Source organism: Rhodotorula graminis (genome assembly GCF_001329695.1).
Source record: "Rhodotorula graminis WP1 unplaced genomic scaffold RHOBAscaffold_1, whole genome shotgun sequence".
Lineage (NCBI taxonomy): Eukaryota > Fungi > Basidiomycota > Microbotryomycetes > Sporidiobolales > Sporidiobolaceae > Rhodotorula > Rhodotorula graminis.
In genome coordinates, this window is record NW_017264928.1 from 999,669 (window position 1) to 1,018,509 (window position 18,841).

General features: G+C 68.6%; 6 protein-coding genes across 6 annotated transcripts; 3 read left to right on the forward strand and 3 right to left on the reverse strand.

The window, feature by feature from the left end:
- Window positions 1-77: 77 nt before the first annotated feature.
- Window positions 78-2,093, reverse strand: RHOBADRAFT_50721 (uncharacterized protein; the record flags this gene model as incomplete). The annotated part of the gene is made up of 5 exons (XM_018415464.1): window positions 78-969; window positions 1,075-1,431; window positions 1,533-1,717; window positions 1,787-1,837; window positions 1,914-2,093. The coding sequence occupies 5 exons, from the start codon at window positions 2,091-2,093 to the stop codon at window positions 126-128; spliced, it is 1,617 nt and encodes a 538-aa protein (XP_018274276.1). The 3' UTR covers window positions 78-125.
- Window positions 2,094-4,057: 1,964 nt separating this feature from the next.
- RHOBADRAFT_32879 (uncharacterized protein) lies at window positions 4,058-5,886 on the forward strand (the record flags this gene model as incomplete). The annotated part of the gene is made up of 6 exons (XM_018413059.1): window positions 4,058-4,252; window positions 4,334-4,520; window positions 4,606-4,765; window positions 4,856-5,465; window positions 5,565-5,603; window positions 5,693-5,886. 6 exons carry the CDS (start codon window positions 4,058-4,060, stop codon window positions 5,834-5,836), a joined length of 1,335 nt encoding a protein of 444 aa, XP_018274277.1. The 3' UTR covers window positions 5,837-5,886.
- Window positions 5,887-5,957: 71 nt separating this feature from the next.
- Window positions 5,958-10,781, reverse strand: RHOBADRAFT_47861 (uncharacterized protein; the record flags this gene model as incomplete). The annotated part of the gene is made up of 14 exons (XM_018415058.1): window positions 5,958-6,227; window positions 6,381-6,493; window positions 6,610-6,661; window positions 6,739-7,281; window positions 7,387-7,605; window positions 7,723-8,046; window positions 8,178-8,665; window positions 8,745-8,757; window positions 8,819-8,904; window positions 8,970-9,189; window positions 9,253-9,296; window positions 9,440-9,684; window positions 9,809-9,918; window positions 10,030-10,781. The coding sequence occupies 14 exons, from the start codon at window positions 10,779-10,781 to the stop codon at window positions 6,098-6,100; spliced, it is 3,339 nt and encodes a 1,112-aa protein (XP_018274278.1). The 3' UTR covers window positions 5,958-6,097.
- A 1,025-nt stretch (window positions 10,782-11,806) lies between these two features.
- On the forward strand, window positions 11,807-13,326 carry RHOBADRAFT_50725 (uncharacterized protein; the record flags this gene model as incomplete). Its single annotated transcript, XM_018415465.1, has 4 exons — window positions 11,807-12,322; window positions 12,460-12,667; window positions 12,741-12,751; window positions 12,844-13,326. Coding segments are annotated over 4 exons (1,218 nt in total), but the record flags the coding sequence as incomplete, so codon positions are not given.
- A 750-nt stretch (window positions 13,327-14,076) lies between these two features.
- Window positions 14,077-15,887, forward strand: RHOBADRAFT_50726 (uncharacterized protein). The gene is made up of 5 exons (XM_018415466.1): window positions 14,077-14,739; window positions 14,803-14,903; window positions 14,971-15,068; window positions 15,137-15,147; window positions 15,233-15,887. Exons 1-5 carry the CDS (start codon window positions 14,140-14,142, stop codon window positions 15,659-15,661), a joined length of 1,239 nt encoding a protein of 412 aa, XP_018274280.1. The 5' UTR covers window positions 14,077-14,139; the 3' UTR covers window positions 15,662-15,887.
- Window positions 15,888-15,958: 71 nt separating this feature from the next.
- Window positions 15,959-18,778, reverse strand: RHOBADRAFT_40780 (uncharacterized protein; the record flags this gene model as incomplete). The annotated part of the gene is made up of 7 exons (XM_018413768.1): window positions 15,959-16,794; window positions 16,877-17,101; window positions 17,189-17,235; window positions 17,365-17,504; window positions 17,708-17,757; window positions 17,848-17,914; window positions 18,056-18,778. Coding segments are annotated over 7 exons (2,088 nt in total), but the record flags the coding sequence as incomplete, so codon positions are not given.
- Between the last annotated feature and the right edge of the window lie 63 nt (window positions 18,779-18,841).

Below are 18,841 nucleotides of genomic sequence, written 5' to 3' on the forward strand. Positions count from 1 at the left end.
AGAGAGAGAGAGAGAGAGAGAGAGGGAGAGAGAGAGAGAGAGAGAGAGAAAAGGAATGAGAGAACAAGAGAGGGAGGGCGAGAGGGGGAGAGAGAGAGGGACGACGAAAAAGGGCCCAAGCCCAGCTACACGCCATGCATCGGGACCGCGCCCTCGATCCCAAACTTTGGCACCTGGAGGAACGCGTCACTGCCGTGGCCCTGGCACGTAAAGATGCTCAAGCCGCCGCCAAAGTACTCTGCGTACATGCGCGCGAGCGGGAGGCCGATCCCGCTGCGCAGCTGGGCGTCGAGCGCGAGGCCGTTCTGCAGCTGGGCGTCGAGCTGCGCCTGGCCTGGCGTCGCGCTCGACGTGCCCGCCGCCGCGGCCGCCGCCGAGGAGGGGCTAGAGGAGGAGGGGGAGCGAGGCGCGTCCTCGTCGGCGAGCCCGAGCTGCTGCTGCGCCTGGTGCCGCTCGAGCTGCTCCTTGACCGTGCCCGCAAGCTCGCCGACGCTCCGTAGCGCCATGATGCCCGTCGCCGTCGGGTCGAGCGGCGCGTCGCCCGCGCTTAACGGCGGCGTCGGCGCCGGCGCCGCGTCGAGCGCGAGTGCAGCAGCGGCCGGGTCCGCCGCCGCCGCGCCGAGACGGTGCTGGTGCTGGTAGAACCGGCGCATGTGCGAGAAGGAAAAGATGTCGAGGCGCTGCGCCGAGAGCGGAGCAGCGACGAGGCCCGACGACGTGGTGCCGCTGCCGCTCGAGGACGCGCCGCCGCTCGAGAGGAGCGGGCCGAGCTGCTGCTGGAGGTCGGCCGGGTCGGGCGGGAGGCCGCCGTACGGCGCGATGCCGCCGCCCTGGTCCGACACGCGCACCATGAGCTCGCGCTTGTTGTGCGCGAGCGTGACGAGGATCGGGTGCGACCCGGCGGCGGCCGCACCGTGTGCGGCGACGGTCGCGTGCGCGGCGCCCTTGATGAGCTCAAAGATCATGAACCTGCGGACGAGCGCGCGCGAGGTGGCGGGGGGGTTTTTCCGTCAGGGGCGGCTCTCGAGGAGCGAGAGAAGGAAGGAAGGAGGGAGAGGAGCGAGCGGGACGCACTCGAGGTGTTCCGAGATGTAGGCGAACGTCTGGTCCGTGTGACCCTCGATGACGATGGGCACGTGGGCCGCCGGGCCGCCAAGCTCCTTCATGACGCCGCGACACAGCTGCACGACGTCGCGCGCGTTGAGCCTCGTGTCGACGATGCCGACGTGCCGTGCCGCCTCGGCGTCATCGTCGTCGACGACGGCGCGCCCTTTGCCCTTGGCGCTGCGCTGCTGCCGGTCGCGGAACTGCTGCGTGAGGGCAATGTGCTGCTCGGTGATGACGCGGCGCGAGATGCGCGAGCGCAGCATGCGCAGCATGATGCGGTCGAGGGCGGCGGCAGGGAGGTGCATGGGCGACGTCTCGGACACGCTGCGAGCGGGCGGGCGGGCGGGCGGGCGGGCGGGCGCGGGGCAAGGTCAGCTCTGCGACGTGCAGGAGAGCGAGAGAGAGAGAGAGAGAGAGGGACGCACCCGATGGCCATCTCGGGGATGATGACGCGGTGCTTGTCGAGCGTCTCGGTCATGAACTGGCAGAAGCGGTCGTTGGCGTCGAGGTCGGTGATCGGGGGCTGCTTGCGGATGCCCTCGAACGCCTCGAGGTACAGGTCGTACACGTGCTGGAGCCGTGGGTGCGACGCGACGGCGTACGGGAGCTCCTGCGCGGGGGCGGGCACAGAACTGAGCTGGACGTGCTTGCGAGAGGGCGAGAGGGCGAGAGGACGCACCTGGAGGTCGCGCAGCCTGTGGCTCAACCGCGTCGGCAGCTCTGTCCGAAGCTGCGCGAGGGGGGCGCAACGTTCAGTGCCGGCGCACGTCGAGTAGGAGGACACGGACGCAGGGAGAGGGACGCACAAAGTTGCCGCCCTTGATCAGCTTGTCGGCCTCCTCCTTCTCGCCCTTGTTGCGGCCGGCGTTGCCAAAGTTGATCATGTGCTTGAGCGAGATCGGGGTCGAGTGCTTGGACGCGTAGCTCTCGATGACCTTGTTGAGGAAGAAGGCCGGCACGGTCGACTTGCGCGTCGCGTGCTGCATGGTGGGCGGTTGCGCGAGGAGGTGTCGGTCGAGAGGGGGAGGGTCAGGGGGAGGTGAGGCGGGGAGGCGGCGTAGCCTGTCAAGGGGGCAACAAGGGTCAGTGTCGGTGCGCGCATGCTCCAGGAGCGTCCAGAGGGAGGGCTCACCGGTGCGGGAGATGATCGAGTTGGCGAGGTGAAGTGGACGAGTGCGGCACGGCGCGAGGAGCGGCGACGACGAGTTGAGGTTGTGGCAGAGGTGCCTGTGTCGCGAGTGCACTGGTCGGTGCTCTAGCTGAGGTGCGAGCGAGAGGTTGAGAGCTGGGCGAGGTTGCTGTCCGGCTCGAGTCGTTCCTCGAGCCGACTCAACCTCTCGACACGCCCGACTCGCTCGTGCAGCTACAGCGAGCACCGCCAGCTCTCTGCTGCACCCCAACATCCCCACCACCGCGACCGCTCAGCTCCCTGTGCGACCACCACCTTCGCGACCTCGCTCCCTCATCGCTCCCCTCGACGTTGGCGGCCACCGACACTCCGCCTCGTCCCCTAACCACGCCCGCTCCACCTTGCACGCTACCCAAGAGCCCAATCGTCCCCCGCATCACCCCGCCAGCCCTCCCCCTCGCCTCTCGCCATGCCCTCCGGCTCCCCCTCGACCCTCCTCGCGCGCTGGCCTTCCGCCAACCCATCCTCGGCCATCCCCGTCCTCGGCCGTGCCCTCACCACCTCACGCCCGGGCCTCTCGACCGGCCGCCGCGCCGTCCAGATCCGCCCCTTTCGCCTCCCCGCGAGCGACGCCAACGGGCCCGACGGCCGCGCCATGTACGTCGTGCGGCACCTCGACGGCTCGTCCGACCGCGTCGACGTCTTTGTCGAGGACCCGGCCGCAAAGGGTGCACGGGTGGAAGCGGCGACGGACAAGGGCAAGGGGCGGGCGAGGGACGGGGAGGACGAGGTCATGGCGCGCCAGGAGGACGACGAGAACGGCGGCAGCGGCGCCGTCGCGCACTCGCGCTGGACGCACTGCGCCGTCGGTCTCCCACCCGGCACCACTTCCACCTCTGCCCCACCTCCCGGCGGCGGTGGCGCCGGCGCCCTCTTCGACACGTTCATCCAGCGCGCCCTCCTCGCGCCGCCAGCTCCCGGGGGCCAGCCCGCTCCGCAGCGCGACCCGGCAGCGTGGCAGCCGCGCGCGCAGGCCGTCTCGCTCGAGGGGTACACGTTCGTCGTCGGAGGAGGGGCAGGAGCGGGGTCGGTGGGCGCGGGCGCGGACTGGGAGGTCAAGGTGAGCAGCGTCGGGCTCAAGGGCGGGTCGGCGAGCGGCACGACGAGAGGGTGCTTGATCGAGGTGCGCCCCCCATTCTCTCTCCTCTCCTTTCTCCTGACTCGCAGCACCCGAGCTGACTGTCGAGCACGCCCCGCCGCCAGGTCACCTACCTCCCCGTCCCCTACCTCCCCGCCGGCTCGACGTTCGTCCACGACTTTGTCCTGTCGCTCTTCCCGCCCGCTGCCGTCAAGAACGGCGAGATCGAGCTCGTGTCGATCGGCGAGGACGTGTTTGTCGACGCGGGCTTGCTTGACCCGCCCGTGGACGAGGGCGACGAGGGACGGTGGGAGTGGAGGACCAAGCACTCGACGTTTGCGTGCGTCCCGCCCTCTCTCTCCCTCTCTTTCGCCTCTCTCTCGAGGGGACTACACTGACTCGACAGTGCGCTCGCAGGTACGTGCACCAGTTCAAGAAGGAGGGGTTGTTGTAGACGCGCGAGGGAGGCGAAGCTGCGGGACAGCTCGCCGACGAAGCCGAGTTGCACGCTCTTGGCGACCGTACTTGTCCGAGCAGAGACTGCGAGAGCCATGACAGAGTTGCGGAGAGAGAAAGCGAGAGAGGGAGCGCAAGAGTAAGTTGGCCAGCCGACGCGCGCTCTCGCGGCCCAGTCCCTCGAACGAGATGAGACCTCTCGCCTCGACCAGCTCTCGACCGGCGCCATGTCGCAGCAAGCGGCGTACCTGCTGCGCGAGTTCCTCCAGAGCACCAACTGGTCGACCTGGGACAACCACTACGCGTCCTTCACGCACCCGACGCGCCAGCTCCTCGACTTCTCGGTCCCGACCGGGCTCCACCTCTCGACGTCGTCGCGCCCGACCCTGGGCCTCACGCCGGGCCTCACCCTCTCGAGCCTCGTGCCCGAGGCCGTCCCCTCGTACCCGCCCACGCCCGCCCCGGTCCTCGGTCCACCAGGGACGGCCCTCCTCGCCGGCCAGCTGTCGTACCTGTTCACGTCGGCGCCCTTGTTCCCGACGAGCACCAGGCGCAGCGCGGTCGGCGCACAGCGCATCCGGTTCAAGGACGTCGTGCAGAGCTTCCCGCTCGGGAGCGTGCCGGCTCGGCCAGAGCTGCGCGAGGACGCGCTCCCGACTTGGAGCGGCGGCGAGAGGGTCGACCGTGCAGGTGCGTCGCTCCTGTCCTCTCTGTACTGGAGGGGGTGCGTGCAGCAGAGCCGACCTTTCGATTCCTCCCCCTCCCCCTCGCCGAGCAGACTACCTCCTGTACGGCCGCCTGTACGCCCCGACGCCCCGCCTCGACGCCCTCTACGTCCACCGCTTCGCCCCGACCCTCCAAGCCCTCGTCTCGCTCATCACCGTCCCCTCACCCGCCCCGGCCCCGACCCTCTCTTGGGAGTCGCCCGACCCCTCGTCCTTCGCCGCCTCGACCTCTGCCGGCGCCGGCGCCGGCCCGCCCGCGAGCGCCCCAGCAGCGACGTCGGGCCCGCTCGCGCGCCTGAGCGAGCTCGAGCTCAAGCTCCAGCAGGACACGGGGCGGTGGAGCGCAGAGTACAGCTATGCGGTCGGCGACGGCATGTGGGGACTGCGCGGGCTGTACAACTTTGGGCGGTCGGGCGCGCCGGGAGGAGGAGCGGGCCTCGGCGTCGGGGAGGAGCCGCCCGTCGCGCTCGAGGGCGGTGTCGGCGGCGGCGGCGAGGTGCCGGCCGAGCAGGACGAGGGCGGCAGCGACGGCGACACGCCCGGCGGGCTCAAGGGCCGCTGGTCGGCCGGCGGCGAGATCTACTTCTCGGCGCAGGAGCGCTCGGCGGGCGTCTCGACCGGCGTCCGGTTCGTCACCGTCCCCGAATCGGCCGGCGGGCCCGCCCAGCCCCCGACGTACGCGACCGCGACGCTCAACCCGATCATGGGGCAGGTCCAGGCCGGGTACGCCGTCCAGGTCGGGCGCGACGCGAGCCTCGCGAGCAGGTTCGACTTTAACCTGTACTCGTACGACGCCGACTTGACCGTCGGCGGCGAGTGGTTCTACCGCCGCGCTCCCCCTCCTGTCGCTCCTCTTCCTCTTTCTCCACCGCCGTCGACGAGGACGACGCCGAGCTCGCCACAGGACACGGTCGACGGCGCAGGCGACACGACGTTCGACGCGTTCGCGCGCGGCGCAGACGACGACGAGACGAGGCGGCGCAAGCGCAACATGGACGCCGACAACGAGGTGCTCGGCGTCCTAAAGGTCCGCGCGTCGACGAGCTCCGTGCGTCCTCCCTCTCCTCTCTCTCGCCCCCTCTCTCGCCGTCGAGCTCGACCGACTCAAACCTGACCGCCTCGTGCCCGCACCCGCAGATGGTGGCCCTCCTGTGGGAAGGCCGCCTCGGCGACTTTCTCGTCTCGGCCGGCCTCGTCGCCGACCTGCGCCAGGCGACGCTCAGCCGAGGACGCCGCAGCCCGATCAGCAGCGTCGGCATGTCGCTGTCGTACTGGGCCTGAGCGTGCGCGTGCGCGGGGCGAGGGCGCGACGAGGAACGAGCGCGCATGATACCCCCCCCCCCCCCTTTTCTCTCCTCTCGATACCCCTCTTTCTCTCTCTCTCTCTCTCGGCGACAACCTGCACTCGGAACGATTCGCTATTGACAAGTTCGAGAGGACAGAAGCGAGAGGAGAGAAGTGGGGAGGGAAAGCGAGAAGCGAGAGGAGAGAGGGGACACGCGACGAGTTCTACAAAGGGGGTGCGACGACGACGAAACGGGCTCACGCGCCCTCGCTCGCGACCGTCTCCTCCTTCTTGCCGCGACCGGTGAGCTTGCGCAGGCGGTCCTTGGCGCCATCCTTGGCCCAGATGGCCGTGCGGATCGGGCGGTACTGCATCTTGCCGCGGTGGCTGCGCAGTAGAGGAGGAGCGTCAGGACTCGAGCTTCGTCGTGCGACGGTGACGAGGAGGGAAGACGAGAGAGGGCGGCGAGAGATGAGAGGAGAGAGAAGAGAGGAGGGAGGGAGGGCGAGGAGGAGGAGGGGGAGAGAGAGAGGGACGCACCGCGACTCGAGAGCCTTCTTGTGCGCGCGGTCGATCTGCCTCTGCTCGTCCTTGTCGATGACGCCATCGTCGTTGGCGTGCGAGTTCTTGACGGCCTGCTCGGACTGGCCCTCCTGCGAGTCGCGAAGAGAGGGTCGGTCAGTTTGGCAAGACGACGACGACGACGACGACGACGACGACGACGACGACGACGACGACGACGACGACGACGAGGAACACGGCGACGCACGATGCGGTCGTACGTCTCGAACTCGTGGCGCTGCGTCTGGGTCGTGGCATACCTGCGAGAGGAATGGAGAAAGGGTCAGTCGAGTCGAGGCGAGGCGAGAGAAGAGGAGGAAGGGAAAGGAGGACGCACGCCTCGTGGTCGGCGTCAAGGCCCGAGTCGAGGACGACCGTGGTCGTGAGCCAGGCGACGATGTCGTAGTCGTGCGTCTTCTTGCACTGGTCGTTGATGTAGTTGGCGCGGAGCGAGGGCGACTTGGGCACGATGACCGGGATCCGGACCTCCTTGGGCTCGTCGTCGACGAGCTCGGACAGCCACAGCGTCGCGAACGCGTCTCGCTTGCTGCCGAGCGGACCGATCTGGATCTTGGAGCCGCCATAGTCGAAGTAGAGCGCGCTCGAGTAGCGGTCGTACGTCGGGAGGCGGATGTCGTCGTCGACCTCCCACTCGAGCGAGCCGTCGGCCTGCTGCGTCGCGGCGCGGCCCGGGATCTTCTGCTTGGCCTCGGACGTCGACAGGACGAGCTTCTTCTCGGCCCAGTCAAAGTCGGCGTCGGCGACCGGCTCGACACGGATCGGCGCCGTGACGCAGACCGTGCCCGTGTCGAAGCCCGACAGCTCCTTGGGCAGCGACAGGTTGACGCCCTTGAACAGGAGCGAGATGCGGGCCTTGCCGCTGTGCGAGAGGGAGGGAAGAGAGGAGCAGAGGGGAGAGGGGAGGAAGGCAAAAGTCAGCACGGACCCCCGAAAGGGCTCGCGAGAGGGAAAAGGCGGGACGCACAAGCCGACGCCGTCACGCAGGCTGTACGTGCGCGTCACCTGGGACGAGTTGGCGAACACCTCGTTGAGCGGGAGGTTGATGATGCCGAGGATCGGGTCGTGCTCGCGCAGGCGGGCGTCGCGAACGACGAGGCGAAGGGTCGCGCGCCGGTAGTCGCGCACGAACGTCTCGGTACCGGCTTCAAAGTATGGCATGCTCGAGAAAACCTTGGTACGGGTCCTGCGCGACAGAGTAGAAGCATCAGTGACAGGCCAAAGGGAAACGGCACGTCGACCGACACCTCCCGCCGGGCTACGCCGCCCTCGAATCGAGACGAAAGAGAAGTGTTGGACGCACTTGAAGATGAGGTCGTCGTTGAGGACGTACTCGACGTAGGTCGAGACGACGTTGTCGCCTTGCTCGCTCGGCTCGTCCGTGTCCTGGCCGGCGGCGCCCTCGCGGTGGCGACCGCTCGCGCCCTTGAGGTTCTGGCTCTCGACGTTGATGAGGTGGTGCACGATGACGGACAGGATGCCGGCCGGGTACTGGGGGTCGGGCGGCGTGCGGGCGACGTCGGCCTCCTCGGGCGTGTCGAGCTTGTTCTCGGGCAGCTTGAGCTCGGGGTGGTCCTGGAGCTCCTTCGGGAGCGTGTGGTCGATGCCGGCGGCCTTCTTGAGCGAGCTGCAGGCGTGGCAAGAGCGAGGGTCAGGACGAAATTGAGAGGAAAAGTCGGCGGAAGGGGGGGAAGGTCGGAGACGCCCGGCGCCGCTCCGGCCGGCGACGCCGGTTCTCCTGACGAGCGTGGGACGTACGGGTTGAGCTTGGCCTTCTCGTAGTACCCGACAGACCACGTGATCGTGCCCGACATCGAGTCGGCGTCCTCGAAGCCCATGAGCTCGTCCGTGCGGTGCTGCATCTCGTTCGGCTTGAGCATGAGGTCGGTGACCGGCACGTTGACGCGACCGACGAGGTCGTCGGCGCTGACCTTGTCCGAGTCCCAGAGCTGGATCGACACTTTCTCGCCCGCGCGAACCTCTTCGGCCGTGACGAGCAGGACAAAGTGCTGCTCCCACACCGGGTTGAGGTCCTGCGTAATGATGCGCGTCGAGGCCAAAGGACGACCCAGCTTCTGGTACGCGATTGCGACGTACGGGTCGCTGTAGCCGTTGTCGTCCTGGGCGGACAGCGAGGAAGCATGGTGGACGCAGACGAAGATTAGGCCGAGGGCGTCCGTTTGGCGTTTAATGCCGTCGCCGGCGAGCATCTGAGCGATGTTGAGCGTCATGGACTTGGGCGCGCACTGTTTGCAGGAAAAATGAGGTCAGGAAGTTGACCTTCCCAAGTCGGCGCCGACGGCTCTCTCGGCGGACCGGACTCACGTAGATGGATGCACTGTGTACGACAGAGTGTACTGTCAGTCCCAGACTATCTGAGGAGAGAGAGGTGGACGCACGCAGCAGCGATCGAGGACTGGACGAGGCCGCTGACGAGCGGGAGGTCGAGGACGTTCGGGAGTGCCCGCGTCATCGGGATTGCCGACTGCGAGGTTCAAGGACACTGTCAGTCACTGTCTGATGGGCCGAGGAGGGAGAGGAGGGACGCACAGCCTCGACGGCGGGAACGCCCATGAGGGTGAACGTGACGTTGCGGATGAAGGGCGCCTCGGACACCATCTGGCAGCGCAGGCGGACCGTACCGACGACGCTCTCGACCGCGATCCAGATGGGCACAGGGATGTGGAACAGGTCGTAGGCGCCGAGGAAGAACTTCATGATGAGCGAGATGTTTTTGTTGTGGCTCTTGGCCTCGCCCGGCGGCGCAAAGCTGCGGGACGTCAAGGGAACAGTCAGTAGGTCGTCGAGGGAGGAAGACAAGGCGAGGACGCACTAGGCGAAGCTGATCTCGTAGTTGACGTAGTCGCCGGCTTGGTCCTGCAGGCGACGACGAGGTGGTCAGCTCGTCGCCCCCTGACCTCCAGACCCACTCACAGTGTCTACGCCCTCCCTTCTCTAGGGCCGAGGCGATGCTCGAGCCGAGGAGAGCCTTGAAAGAAGAAGGGAAAGAGGGGACGCACCTCGTCCTCGGGCGTCTCCTCCTTGAGCACGGCGTCGGCCTTGTCCTTCTGCTCCTTTTCCTGCTCCTCCTCCGACTTGATGCGGCGGTTCGGGTCGAGCGCCGCCTCGCGGTCGCCCTGGTCGATCCATTCCTCGCGCGGGTACTCCTTGTCGCTCGGCTGGTCGGGGAGCGCGCGCATGTTGAGGATGCGGAACGCGTTCTTGCCGAGCGTAAAGTCGTCGATCTTGACGGCGTCGACAAAGCCTGAGAGGGTCGGGGGACGCAGCGAGGGCGAGGAGAAGAGGAGAGGAGGGGAAGGAGGGGACCGTGCGCGACGAGTCAGTACGGCTCTCGAGGCGAACACGAGTGGAGGAAGGAGGGGGCGCACCAGGAAGCGAGGCCTGGATGACGTCCTCGACCATGTCGACGACCGACGTGAAGAGCTCGGGGTTGATGAGGGGCCAGACGACCTTGACGAAGGCGTTGAGCCACTCGGTGCTGCGGGTGCGGGCGGAAGTGGCGCGGTCAGTCGACCTATCGGGCCTCTACCTCGCTCATCCGCGACATGCAGGGCCCGCACGGCGAGGAAAAGGGGACGGGACGACGCACCTCTCGGGCGTAGGCGGCGAGTGCTGCTCGCCGCGCTGCTTGTGCATCTCGAGGCGGATGCGCTCGAGCTCCTTCTCGACCTTGCGGATGACGATGCCGTGCGCGAAGAAGATGGCGACGGCGATGCCGCCGATGAGCTGCGTGCGGAAGAAGAAGGCGGCCCAGCTGCCGCGCCACGCCGTGAAGAACCAGATGAGGCCGAGGGCGCCGATGACGGCGAACGCGTAGCCGTTGATGGTGCCGACGATCGACTTGAGCGAGTTCTGGTCGACAGGAGGCGGGAACGTGTACAGGTTGAGATTGGTCGGCTCGACCGGGTTGGGCGAGATCTTGTCGAGCGGCGCGCCGTCGCCAGGGCGGTTGAGGGCCGGGCCGGGCTTGTCGGTCCTGGACGGGTTGATGTGGTCCGGGTCGAACAGCTGCGGCTTCTGGAAGTCGGCGAGGTCGGCGTCCTTGATCTGGACCTGGCGGCCCGTGACCGGGTCGAACACCTCGCGGACGCCCTTGCGCTCAAAGTCCTGCGCGTTCGTCTGCGGGTTCTGGCGCGCCTTCTTCATCGCCTCGTCCTTCTCGGACTGCCCGGCCGACTTGCCCTGCTCGCTCGACTCGCCGCGCTTGTCGCCGCCGCCGTCCTGCGCCGCAGCGGCAGAGCCGGAACCCGACGAGTCGCGCTCGGCGGCCTGGCGACGCTGCTCGGCCTCGAGCTGCTGCTGCTTGAGCTGCTCGCCCTTTGCCGAGTGGTCCTCGGTCATGGCGGCCTGCTGCTGGAGGAAAGTGCTGACGGACGGCACCTGCGCGAGACGGTCCGAGAGTCAGTGCCTGGTTTGCCGTCCATGCGCTCGAAAGTGGACGGCGACGCACCTTGTGGCGAGCACTGTGGACGACGGGACGGTTAGTGTTCGTCTACCGCTGGCGAGAGGAGGAGGTGGAGCGGACGCACTCGTAACCTTGGCCGAGCCTCGAGGACGGCGGGTGCTGGTTGTACGCCGACGGGTCGACGCCCGGCAGCTTGCTCGGGTCGCTGTTGACCCCTGACATGGCTCGAAGCTGGGAGCGTAGCGGTGGGAGAAGAGCGAAGAGCTGCTGCACCTTGGCTTCGAGTGACGCTGCAGCGATCTCGCCCCACAACCGCAGCCTTGTCTTTGAATTCGCTCGCGGTTGCTGAAGATCCGCGGTGCAAGCGTCGCAGTCCCGCACGTCGAGCGTTTGTCGAGCTTCCCTGCCGACCATGCGACGAGCAAGGAAGGGGTCCGTGCGTCTTCGCGGGCGCACGCCGTCTCCTCTTCGCTTTCGGCGCACGTGCAAGAGGGCTATGTGATTGGCACGGGCGATCCGGCATTGTGCGAGAGGCGGGCTACGACGAGGCGACGGCGGGCGCGACTGGCTCTTGCACTCCTTCTTGCACCTCGGAAACGGTCCTGACGACCCGCCAGCTCGTGCCCCGCTGTCGGCCAGGGCGAGGGAGACTCGATCGCGAGGCCAGCCGCCGGCCTCCCTTCACCATCGTGCGCACTCGCCGCGGGCCGGGGGGACGATCCTTTTTCGCGCTCACCTCGGCTGCCGCACGCTGGCTTCTGTTGCGCGTGCTTGAGCATGTTCTCGCTCGATCGGCCGTCCCCTCCCTCGAGCAGACGAGGCCCGTTCGCCTGGGTCGAACCTCGGCAGGAAAGGTGGAACCGCTGCTGCAGCGCCGCCCTTCGAGCGGGCGCAAGCCTGTCTCGCCGGACCCGCAGGCTGCCAGCCCTCGCTGTGCAGCCCTCTTGAGTCGCGCACTGCCATGCACGACGACCTCCAGGGCACCGTCGTCCCCTCGCTCCTCGTCCAGCACCCGCGCGAGTCGTTCCCGGCGCCGCCGCCGCCGACCGTCGTCCCGGGCTTCCCTCTCGCCTCGTCGCCGTCGTCGTCGTCGTCGTCGAGCGTCGGGCTGTACGGCCCCGGCTACGTCGCAGAGCCGCTCGCGTACGGCGACCCGCACGCCGCTGCGTTCCACTCGGTGCACGCACCCTGGCTCCCTCCCCCTCCTCCTCCTCTCGCCGCGGCACCCTCCACGTCGTTCGGCGCTCCCCCACCCTCGTCCTCGTCGACTGGCTTCTTGGCGCGCCTGAGCCCGAGCCTGAGCCCGGTCGACGGCCTGTCCGCCGCGTGGCCCATGCCCTCGACGGCAGCGGCGCTCACGGTGGGCGACGTCCTCGGCTCGGTGCCGGGCGTTCCCGCCGCGTCGTCCGCCAGCCACCGGGGCCCTTTCGCTCATCTCGCGTCGCAGGCCGGTCCAGACGGCGGATTCGAGAACGAGGTGAGCCCCGTCGAGCCCCTCTCTGTCGTCGAGCGAGAGCTGACCTCGCCCGCCTACTTCCCTCCCTCTCCTCCCTCCCTCTTTGCCTCCCTTCCCTCGCTCTCGCCCGTCGTTCGTCGTCGTCACCTCGCCTGCAGCACGTCGTCGAGGGTCTAATCGGTCTCGCGCCGCGCGTCAAGCCGTTCGTCGCCAAGTTGAGCCACCTCCTGTCGCAGCCGCACAACTTCCAGGACTGCGTCGTGTGGGACAGCTCTGGCGCGTCCTTCATCCTCAACGCCAACGAGCGCTTCGTCGGCGACGTCCTCCCTCGCCTGTTTGGTCACGGTAACGTGGCGAGCTTCACTCGTGCGTCCCCTCTTGCGCCGTCAACTCCCTTTCTCGACCTCGTCGGCTCACTTTGTTCCTCTCCCGCAAACAGGCCAGCTCAACGTGCGCCCCCCTCTCCCTCTCATTCCTCCCTCGTCGCCTCGTCACTGTCGACCAAAAGCTGACCGACTCTCTCGCCATGCGCGGGTTTACGGCTTCCGTCGCCTCTCGGCCGCCGAGCTCGTCGCGCGCGTCGACATCGACTCGACCGACGGGTACAGCGCGTGGTCGCACCCAGACTTTACTCGCGACGACAGGTCGACCCTGCACCGCATGACGCCGAGGCCGTCGCGTGCTCGCCAGCTCAAGAAGGCCAAGAAGCAGGCGGTCGAGCACATGATGGCGTCGTCGTCGGCGCGTCCGAGGGAGCGCTCGACGACGGACCCGACTACGACGACAAGCTCGGGCTCGAGCGTCGCGAGCTCGAGCGTCTCGCCGGCGTTCGCGCACTGGCAGCCCCTGCCGGCGGGCGACCCGCCGCTCGCGCAGTCCGGTCCCGTCGCCACGTCGCCCACGTCGTACGTCGGCGACTACCCGTAGTTGGCGTCGTCGTCCGACTCGAGCCTGTTCGCCCTGTTCCCGCCGACCGACGCCGCGCCGGTCAGCAACACGCTCGGCCTCCTGCGGGGCGCGCCGACTTACTCGCTCGCGCCCAGCTCGCCACATGACAGCTTTCCTCCCCTTTCCTGAGCCTGTCCCGCCCTCCTGTCTGTGCACCTGTTGTCGGTGCGTCTCTCTCTCTCTCTCTCTCTCTCTCTCGATGGGCGGCGGATCGGCGCACTGACCGCGACTTGCTCGACCGCAGCGCCGGCCGCGCTCTCCCCGACCTCGCCGCACCCGCGCGTCTCTCTGTACCTACTCTGTGACTGCCCTTCTGGCCTGCGACCGAGCTTTTTCCTCGCCTCTTGCGGGCCGTGCACGAGAGCGTCGAAAGCGAAAGCGAGAGCAGGAGCCCGGCGAGCTGGGTGACGCCGGCTTTTGCCATGACGGGTTCGAGAGAAGCCCGCTCGAGCCTGCGGACGACCGTCGACCTTGAAGCTGGTCCGCGCCGGAATGCGCAGAGCGGATCTGCAAGCTTGCAAATTGCAAGCTCTCTCCTCAAGCGTCAGCGGCGAGCTCGTTGCGCCGGCCCGGAAGACGCAAACAGGTCCAAGCGCCGGAGCTCCACCGTGTCGCGGCGTCGATGAGCCCAGAAAGAGCCAGAAACGGGACGAGGCGGTGCGCAGAAGGCGGTGGCGAGGCCGGCGCTGGAGAGCAGGGATCGCCCTGTGGGGCGCGCAAATTGCAAAGCGGAAGCCGGCACAGGGGCGGCCGGCGCACGGTGAGCCTCCACCGGCGGCCGCTGGCTGCCTTTCGCGCCGACGGTCGCGCTCCCTCCCTCGCCTCACCCAAAAGCTCGTCCTCCTCCTCCTATCGCCGTGCTGCACTCGGTCACCCCGTTGCGGTGCGCCATGTACCGCAGCGACGGCAACGCGTGGTACCCGCCGCCCTCGGGTCAGCAGAACGACGACTCGGCGACCCTGTCAACGAGTGCACCGCCCCCTCTTCCCGAGCCGCCACAGCACCACCACCACTACCAGCACGACATGCAGTACGCCTACTACGACCAGGGCTACGACCCGCAGCTGTACTACTCGCCCGAGCAGCAGTACGCAGCGCCCGCTGCCGACTCGTCGTTCCCGGCCCCCTCGTCGTTCGCCACCGCGCCGGCTCAGCTCCCCGTCCCTCCTGGGCCCGCGGCCAGCTTCGACCAGTACTCGACCGTGCAGTATGCGCACGACCGCATGCACTCGGCCGTCGAGTCGGCGCGGTGGACGGGCGAGTTTGACAGCTCGCCGAGCCTCCAGCCTCATCAGCAGCACCACCACTACCTCTCGACGACGACGACGACGACGACGAGCTCGTCCCACTCGGCGCTCGGCAGCTACGCGCACGCCTACGCCTCGCAGAGCGGCAGCGGCTCGGACGAGGCGGCCCGCCGTCGCTCGGTCGCCAGCAGCACCGACTCGGGCGACAGCCCTCGCATTGGCGCTCTCGGCCTTCCTATCGAGGTGCGCCCCCTTCTCTCTCCCCTCTTTCCGAGTCCTCGAGCTGACCTTGTTCTCTCGCGACAGGACGACCCTTCCCTTCCACCGCCCGAGATCAAGCCGTTCGTCCAGAAGCTGTTCAGCATGCTCAGCGACCCAGAGCACTACCAGGACGTCATCTTGTGGAAGTGCGTCCCACTCTGGCTCTCATACCCCTCCACCAGGTCGTCGAGCTGACCCCACGACCGAGCGCAGCCACGCCGGCGACGCCTTCTTCGTCGCCCACAACGACCGCTTCATCAACGAGGTGCTGCCGAACGCGTTCGGGCACTCGAACGTCCACTCTTTCACTCGTGCGTCCCGCTTCGTCCCCCCTCGTGTCGCACACGACGTCACACTGACCCCTCGCAATCACCTACAGGCCAGCTGAACGTGAGCTCTCGTCCTCCCCACCCACCCTCGAAGGACCGTCCGTATATTGCGCACGTTGTCTGACCCAGGCCCTCGTCCCGCACAGGTCTACAACTTCCAGCGCATGAACGTGGCGCAGCTGCGCTCGGCGCTCGACCTCCAGGGCGGCATCGCCGGCGCCTACTCGGGCTGGTCGCACCCGCAGTTCCGCCGCGGCGACCCCTCGACGCTCGCGCACCTGACGCCGCGCCCGAGCCGCGCACGCCTCATCCGCAAGCTCGAGAAGCAGTACGGCGGGTCGAGCACGAGCGCTGCGAGCGGCGCTCGCAGCGCCGGGAGCGCGAGCGCGAGTGCGAGCAGTGGGGGTTCGAGCGCGAGTCCGAGCACGGGGCCGATCAGCCCGATGTCGTCGGCGACGAAGAGGCTCGCCAACCCGCCGACCCTCACGCCGCACCATCATCAGCAGCACCCTCAACAGCGCATGCAGGCGCCCGCCAGCCATCCTCACGCTCGCCCGGATCCTCCATACCCTTAAAACGCGCCCCTCGACCTCTTTCTCCCCTCTCTCATTCTCTCTCTCTCTCGGGGTCGTTCGTCGTCATCTATCCGTCCAGGGCTCCAGTCTGCGCGCGCACACGACCGTGTTGTCTCTGTCCCTTTCGACCCTTCCTTTCCCTCGCACAAACGCATACCTTTCTCTCGTTCATCTAGCTCTCTCCTCTCTCTCTCGTAAGTGCCTAATGACACTAGTGCCTCCTTTCCTTCTCGTGATCCTGAGAGCGAGAAAGAAAGAAGGAAAAAGCTCGTGCAAGGAGAGAGAGCGAGAGAAAGACTACGCTCGAGGCTCGCCGCCAAACCCGCCCTGCCTCCACGTGAACCGCACGGCCGGCCTGCCCTGCCCCGTCGCGCCCTGCCCGTCGTCGCCGACACCCTCGCCCTCGACCTGAGGCGCCGCAGCCGCCATCGTCGTCGCCTGCACGCTCGGCACGAACGGCACGGGCGGCGCGAGCGCCGCGGCCATTGCCGCCGCCGAGGAGGGCGCACCACGCCTCGCCGGCGCCGGTACGCGCTCGCGCTCGCGCTCGGGCGAGGGGATGGGCGTCGAGCCGTCGTCGAGGCCGGCGTAGTTGCGGCGCACCTTGCGCTCGCGGAGCTGGCGGGGCGGTGCCGGCGCCGAGGTCGAGGAGGGGCGAGGAGCGGGAGGCGCGAGCGTCGTGTGCTCGTCGATGCGGGTGAAGATGTCGACGGCTTGGGCGAGCCAGGGGTCCGACAGGGCGTCGGCGGGCGAGGCGCCGACGAGGGTGTGCTTGGCGGCGAACGACGACGATGAGGAGGACGGTGCGCCTCGACGGGGCTTGGCGACCGAGCACGCCTTGTCGAGCTTCTTGAGGTTCCCCTCGGCCCACCACGCGTCGCGCTCGCTCCCGCCCGCGTCTCCCTCTCCCTCGCCGCCCTCCTCGCCGCCGACCAAGCCGCACAAGAAGGCGCCGACGCCGCTCGCGAGCGCCCAGTCCGAGTACCCGCCCTCGAGGACGCCGAGGACCTTGCCGCCCGCGCGCCGCTCGGCGAGGAGCGCGGCGTCGCGCGCGAACCGGCGGTAGAAGGACGTCGGGACGTTGCGCCCGTGGCGCGACATGCCGGCCGACTCGTGCTGCGAGGCGTCGAAGCCTGGTCGCGGAGGGTCAGCGCCGTGAGAGGAGAGAGAGAGAGAGAGAGTGGGAGAGAGTGGGAGAGAGAGACGAGGACGCACCCGCCGAAACGATCACCAAAGTCTCGTCCCCAGCTGCGCCCGTCCTCTCGCAAAACTCGTCCGCCCTGCCGCCCAACGCGTCCCAGTACCGCGGGTACAGCTCGTCGTGGAACTGCTGCTCCGAGGAAAAGGCGTCCAGGTGCACGTTCGAGATGTGCTGGTGGTGCGCGCCCGAGAGCGAGAGGGACGCGGCGGCGACGAGGGTGGGGTCGCCGTCCTCGCAGGCTGTGGGGGGTTGAGGGGGTGTCAGGGCGGGGCGCGAGGGAGGAGAGGGAGAGGGGCGTGAGGGAGGGGGAGGGAGATGGGACGCACGGTACGACCAGATGTCGTGCACGGACCCGTACATGACCTGGAGCGGCCTCGGTCTCGGCTTCTCTTCCTCCTTTCCCTCCTTTCCCTCCTTCTCCTCCTCCCTCCCTTTCCCCTCCCGCCCAGCCTCGCCCCCCTTCCTCGCCGCCGCCGCCGCCGCCGCCGCCTTCCTCGGCGACCCCTTCCTCGGCGACGCCCTCGCGGCGCTCGCAGCAGCGGCAGCAGCGGCAGCGAGCGCGCGCTCGTCGTGCTCGGAGACGACGCGCTGCGCGTCGGCGTTGAGGCGCCAGACGATCTCCTGCGTGCCGTTGCCGTGGTGCTGCGGGCGGGTGAGGTGCGGGTGCGGGTGAGCGAGGGGGTCCGGAGTGTGAGAGGATGAGAGGGTGAGAGGGTGTGAGAGTGTGAGAGTGTGAGAGTGTGAGGGGTGCGAGGGCAGCGAGGAAAGGAGAGGAAGGGAGGCAGGGAGGGAGGCAGGGAGGGACGCAAGGAGAGAGGGAGAGGAAGGGAGAACAAGGGACGCACAAGGTCGATGTCGAGGATGATGACGCGGTTGATGCCGTGCTTGATGTGGGCTGCGTGCGCGCAGAGTCGACTCGGTCAGGGTCGGGCGCGCGAGAAGGACGAGAGGCGACGAGAGAGGAGGAACGAGGGGAGGGACGCACCGTGAGCGGCCGCGACGGCCACGTTGTTGACGAAGCAGAACCCTTGCGGGTTCGACTCGCCGCAGTGCTGTGCGACGTGAGGCTCGGCGTCAGTCGTTGAAGTCCTCCTCGCGCGAGAGAGAGGGAGAGAGGGAGAGAGGGAGAGAGGGAGAAAGGGAGAGAGGGCGAGAGGGAGAGAGGGAGAGAGGGAGGAAAGAGAAAGACGCACATGCCCCGGCGGCCTCACGGCCACAAACCCCCTCCTCCCCTCGCCGGCCGCCCCTTCGACGACCCGATCGACCCCCTCGCACGCGGCGCCCAGTGCGCCAAAGATGGCGCCCTCGCTGCCCGGACACAGGTACAGGTCGCCCTGCGGGAGGTGGGGCGGGATCTCGGAGAAGAGGGGTGGGACGAGGAGCGAGGTGGGCGAGGTGCGGCACAGGTGCTGGAGCTGGGCGGGCCAGGGGAGCGGGGCGGACGAGGGTGGGCGGGAGGACGAGGGAGAGGCGGAGGTGGACGGGTCGCCGGGAGGAGGACGAGGTGGAGCGGGAGGTGTCGACGAGGCGGTCGACCACCCGTCGTTGCCGTCGGCGCCGTCGTCGCCCGGCGCCCGGTTCGGCACCGGGTGCACGACCCGCAGCGCAGCGTCGTCGACCCGCATCGTCGCCGTCGTGCTCAGAATGTCGAACGGCCCGCCGACGACCTCGAGCGCGGTCGCGGTCGCGGTCGCGCGAGGGAGGGCGCTCTGGGCGCCGCCGCCGAGGCTCAGGCCCTCGAGCAGCGCGTCGAGCCCCTCTGCGCCGCCCTCGTGCGCCCTCTCCCTCGCGCTCGCCGCCCCGCCCGTCGCGCTCACCGGCCCATCGTCCCCCCTTGCGCCGCCGCCGCCGCCCGCGCGCGCGCCGTCGAGCCTGGCCCACGCAGCAGCGACGCCCGTCTTGACAGCGCGTAGGCGCTCTGGGCGCTCGACGATGGTGCCAATGTCGGCGTTGCGGGCGTTGCGGTGGTGGGCGCACGC

Coding starts and splice junctions, on each gene's coding strand:
- RHOBADRAFT_50726 (XM_018415466.1), top strand. CDS start 14,140: ATGTACCGCAGCGACGGCAACGCGTGGTACCCGCCGCCCTCGGGTCAG. Junction 14,740..14,802: donor CTCTCGGCCTTCCTATCGAG/GTGCGCCCCCTT, acceptor CTCTCGCGACAG/GACGACCCTTCCCTTCCACC. Junction 14,904..14,970: donor CAGGACGTCATCTTGTGGAA/GTGCGTCCCACT, acceptor GACCGAGCGCAG/CCACGCCGGCGACGCCTTCT.